Genomic DNA, 5,060 nt, shown 5'->3' with positions numbered 1-5,060 from the left:
TGGATGCAACTATGAGCACTGAAGTCAATCTTTGTGGACATTACTGAGTTTTGCATCAAAATGAGGTTGAATTGGAATATTGTGCAACTAAATGTAATATTTATGTGCTTATGTGAAATCGTGCATTGCACGTGCAAGCTGACTAGTAGTTACTAAGGCAGTGCAGCCCAAACGAGCGCGAGGAGGCGATAGCGCGACGATAGAGGCGGGAGAGGCGGGAGGCGGCGGGAGTGGAAGCGGCGGCGCCGGCCGGCTCGCCCGGCGGTGCGCCCGCTACCGGGTGTCGCCGCGTAGGCGGCGGCGAGATGGAAAGGCGAGGAGCGGGCGAAGCGGGGGCGGGGCGGCGCTGGCGGGCGGAGGCGGGAGCAGAGCGGCGAGGCGGGGCTGAAGGCGGCGGAGGCGGTCGGGAGGCGGCGGGAGTGGGCGGGAGCAGGGCGAGGAAGGCGGCGAGACCCAACGGCTAGGCGACGTGCTCATGTTGAAGAGAGAGAAAAGCCGACGTGGAGGAGAGAAGCAAAGTTGCACTATAAGCCGCGTTGGCGCGTGTGGTGAGAGTGGGGTGAGAGTGGGGTGAGAGTGGGCCAAAAGCTGACGTGGCGGGGCTGGAGCCGGGCGGTGCGTTGGCACCAGCCTAAGGTGAGCACTGAGCAGAGACAGCCAGAGCATGCACAGCGTTCTCCGCACATGGTGGCGTGCCTAAATATATTCGTGTTTCCCTCCACCCCACTCCCGTCTCCCTGACCCTGCAGCTCTCACAGTAGCAGATCGATCGCACAAGGCACACGTAGCAGAGAGCACATGCCGGGGCCGGCGGATCGTCGGTTGCTTCTGCCCCAATGCTGCTGCTGCTTCTGCAAGATCGCGCAGTGCTAGAAGCTTGAGGCTGAGTGTGCCGCAGATGGGCAAGGCGGGTAGGTGGCTCCGAAGCTTCCTGCCGGGCAAGAAGGATCACAAGGCCGGGAAGGACACCAAGCCCGGCGCCGGGCCCGAGGAGACGCCCAAGTGGGCGCCGGCGTCGCTGTCAGTGACCCCGGCCTCGACGCCGGGGGCCAGGGAGAAGAGGAGGTGGAGCTTCCGGAGGCCTCCGGCGGCAGCCGGGAAGGACGTCGCCACGGGCCAGCTCGCGTTCCTGGAGGCGCGGGCGGACCCGGACCAGCATGCCATCGCGGTGGCCATCGCTACGGCGGCGGCCGCCGAGGCCGCGGTGGCGGCCAAGCAGGCGGCCGCCGCCGTCGTCCGGTACGCCGCGTCCGCGCCGGGGTCCAAGTCGAAGCGGACCGTCGTCGGCATCGAGGAGGCCGCGGCGATCAAGATTCAGTCCGTCTTCAGATCGTACCTGGTGAGTCGTCGCGCCGATCGATCCACCTCGGTTCTTGGCCCCCGTGAATCGATCCACTTGCATATGTGTTTGTTTTATCTGAGAAGACTCAATGGTTGGTTCCTCGGGATCGATGCGCAGGCGAGGAAGGCACTGTGCGCGCTCAGGGGGCTGGTGAAGCTGCAGGCCCTGGTGCGCGGCCACCTCGTGCGGAGGCAGGCCAGCAACACCCTGCGCTGCATGCAGGCGCTCGTCGCCGCCCAGAACAGGGCGCGCACGGCGCGCCTCCGGCTCCTCGACGACGAGAAGCCCATCCGCACGCCACGGATGACGCCCACACGCCGCTCGCCGCACCATCCCCGGCTCCGGCAGCATCAGGTATGCGACTCTGCTAAAATTTGATCGGATATTGCAAACCAAACCATCAAAACAGAGCCTGGAACCAAATTACCATCTTTCAAATTGTAGGACATGGAGGAGAACATCAAGATCGTGGAGGTGGACACCACCGGGGTAGGGGCGAGCGACGTCCACTGCACGCCGAGGACGTCCCGGCGCAGCAGCTGCTACGCCACGCCGCTCTGCCGCACGCCCTCCAAGAACGACCTGTACCACCAGAAGATATCGCCCACGCCGTCGGCGCTGACGGACGCGAGCGGGCGGTCGTGCAGCGGGCGGTACGACGACTTCTCATTCGGCACCGCGCGGACCAGCCCGTACCATTATTACGCCTCCGATGCGTCGTGTAGGCAGCCGGAGCAGCAGAGCGTCGGCACCACGGGCGCCGACCACCCGCTCCTGTTCCCGAGCTACATGGCCAACACGCAGTCGTCGCGCGCCAAGGCTCGGTCGCAGAGCGCGCCCAGGCAGCGCGCGTCGGTGTCGTCCGCGCCCGAGGCGGCGCCGCCGTCGTCGTGGGAGAGGCAGGCCAGTGGCGCAGGCCGGCGCAGGGCATCGCTGGAGGGCCCGGCGCAGCGCGGGATGGCGTCGCCCAAGGTCGGGGCCGTGCGCGTCCAGCGATGCCAGTCGCAGGCCAGCGCGCCCGCCGCGGCGTGCCCGTGGGGCGTCAGGCTCGACATGTCCAGCGCCTCCCTCCACGACAGCGACTGCGGGTCAACCAGCACCATGAGAACCGCGGCCACCAGCGTGTACTGCTGGTCCGCCGCCGCCACCAACAGCACCGGCGTCGCGTGATCCACAGTCTGCCACGACATTAACATTGAATCGGATCAGGCAGATTGGCAGAGCAAGTGCTAGCGTGCGTAGGGATGATACATGATCTAGTACTGAAGTTCCTGTGACTCTAGCTAGTTAACAGTAGAAGAAGAAGCTGAGCGTGATGGTCAAGCATATGTGTGAGTGCTCTTTCTACTTTGGTCTCATGTCTGATGACATTTTCGTGTTTGAGCGTGCCAGAAACATGCATAAGCGTGTTTTTGACTTCGTGTAGTACTGTGTACTTCGTTTCAGCTGTGTTCAATCTTTCCTATCTGTGAACTGTCAATTCCAATTCGTTGCAGACCGAGATGAAGAAGCTGAACAATTCCTAGTGCAGACAGACATTGGAGGATCGGACTGCGGACTGCCTTACATTGTAGGCACCAGTGTCGCTTCGGGGCAACTAGGATCCGTTTGACTCGGATGGCTCCAGCGGGCCGACCCATTTCCGACGCGGATCAGTTTAGTTTCAGAAAATTCAGAATAGAGGTTATAGCCTCAAATTAGCTCAAATTGCACAAAATTATAGCCTCAAATTACGTCAAATTGATGTCCGAAATAAGTTCATCACACTTTGCACATGGTACGGCGCAAAGTGGAGTCCGAAAAGGCACACCAAGACCTGAACAGCGTATGAAGTCCAAAAGAAGGCCATGGTGCTAGACATTGGCGCCGGTGATCAGGCGTCTCGCGCGCGGATTTCGGCGCGCCTCTTCATGAACCATGCTCTGGTGTCGTCGTCGATGCTGCTCGAATCGGCTAGCATGATGGTTGTGTCCCCTGCACGGGTCTTGGCCTCGACGTCCATCCTCCTGGCCTCGGCATCACGCAATTTAGCCTCGGTGTCTGCCTTTTTGGCCTCGACTTCCATCCTTACCTCTTTCGTGAGGTTGAGGTAGATGGCAGCTGCAGCCTCTTTCTTCAGACGCTTCTTCTCGTCCCTAGCAGCCATGGCGGCATGATTCTCGGCCATCATCTTCTCCAAGCTCTGGGTGAACACAATGGCCTGTGCCTCCCGGGCTAGATCGGCCTTGGTAGCCTTATGGCCTCGGGGACGAGGTGGAAGGGCATGACGACCATGATGGTTGTCTCTTGTTTACCACTGAAATCACGCCAATACCGCTAATGGGGTTGTTCACAACATGTTCGATGGCGGAGAAAAACTTACTTGTCTCTTGTTTGATGTAGTTCCAACTTTTTCTGTTGGACTCTTCTGTGGGATCGCTCTTCATCTCGTAGGGGTCGTGAAGCTTTCTCTCATTGTACTCCTGCATGACCTTGGCCTAGTACATCTTCTTCTGGGCACCATTGATACAGTCATGGCTTGTCGCTAGCCACGCGTCGCACAAACACTTGTCCTCGTCGTCAATGAATCCTTGTGTCTTGTGGCTCTTCCCTTCTTCTTGCTAGCATTGTCCGTGATGAGGTCGTGATGACAGGCCCTGTTGGCGTGTCCTCATAGTCGTCAACGCACACGGGTGTTGGCTGCGTGGGCTGGGTGGAGAACAGTCGTGCGGCATCAATATCCTCCGCATCTTGCGTCGGTGCCCACTCATCATGCGACCTTGCCCCGGCGTCGCCAACGAAGCCGCCACCGTAGATCACGGCATCAATATCTTTGTCATGCCGGTCCTTCCAATAGGCCTACGAATCACCAGACGTTAGACGCATGACACATGGCTGTCGCACACACTGAGAGAGCTTACTGTTGGAGATATGCCCAAGAGGCAATAATAAATTAGTTATTGTTATATCTTAGTGTTCATGATAAATGTTTGCATCCCATGCTATAATTGTATTAACCGAAACATTGATACATGTGTGTTATGTAAACAACAAGGAGTCCCTAGTAAGTCTCTTGTATAACTAGCTTGTTGATTAATGGATGATCATGGTTTCGTGATCATAAACATTGGATGTTATTAATAACAAGGTTATGTCATTAGGTGAATGATATAATGGACATACACCCAAATAAGCGTAGCATAAGATCAAGTCATTAAGTTCAATTTGTTATAAGCTTTCGATACATAGTTGCCTAAGTCCTTCGACCATGAGATCATGTAAATCACTTACACCGGAAGGGTACTTTGATTACATCAAACTACATTGCGTAAATGGGCGGTTATAAAGATGGGATTAAGTATTCGGAAAGTGTGAGTTGAGGCATATGGATCAATAGTGGGATTTGTCCATCCTGATGACGGATAGATATACTCTGGGCCCTCTCGGTGGAATATCGTCTGATTAGCTTGCAAGCATATGATTGGATCATAAGAGATGGCATACCATGGTACGAGTAAAGAGTACTTGTCGGTAACGAGGTCGAACAAGGTATGGAGATACTGATGATCGAACCTCGGACAAGTAAAATATCGTGTGACAAAGGGAATCGGCATCGTATGTAAAAGGTTCAATCGATCACTAAGTCATCGTTGAATATGTGGGAGCCATTATGAATCTCCAGATCCCGCTATTGGTTATTGCTCGGAGAGGAGTCTCGACCATGTCTGCATAGTTCGCG

At 56.8% G+C, this 5,060-nt stretch overlaps 1 protein-coding gene across 1 annotated transcript; it reads left to right on the top strand.

Annotated features, from left to right (window-relative positions):
* The first annotated feature begins 689 nt into the window (after positions 1 to 689).
* Positions 690 to 2,830, top strand: LOC127293746 (protein IQ-DOMAIN 19). Its single transcript, XM_051323391.2, has 3 exons — positions 690 to 1,339; positions 1,460 to 1,696; positions 1,787 to 2,830. The coding sequence occupies exons 1-3, from the start codon at positions 899 to 901 to the stop codon at positions 2,510 to 2,512; spliced, it is 1,404 nt and encodes a 467-aa protein (XP_051179351.1). The 5' UTR covers positions 690 to 898; the 3' UTR covers positions 2,513 to 2,830.
* Positions 2,831 to 5,060: the final 2,230 nt, after the last annotated feature.

The sequence above is a fragment of the Lolium perenne genome, chromosome 4 (assembly GCF_019359855.2).
Source record: "Lolium perenne isolate Kyuss_39 chromosome 4, Kyuss_2.0, whole genome shotgun sequence".
Lineage (NCBI taxonomy): Eukaryota > Viridiplantae > Streptophyta > Magnoliopsida > Poales > Poaceae > Lolium > Lolium perenne.
Note: the sequence above shows the minus strand (reverse complement) of the source record. Positions and strands in the feature narration are given on the sequence as shown.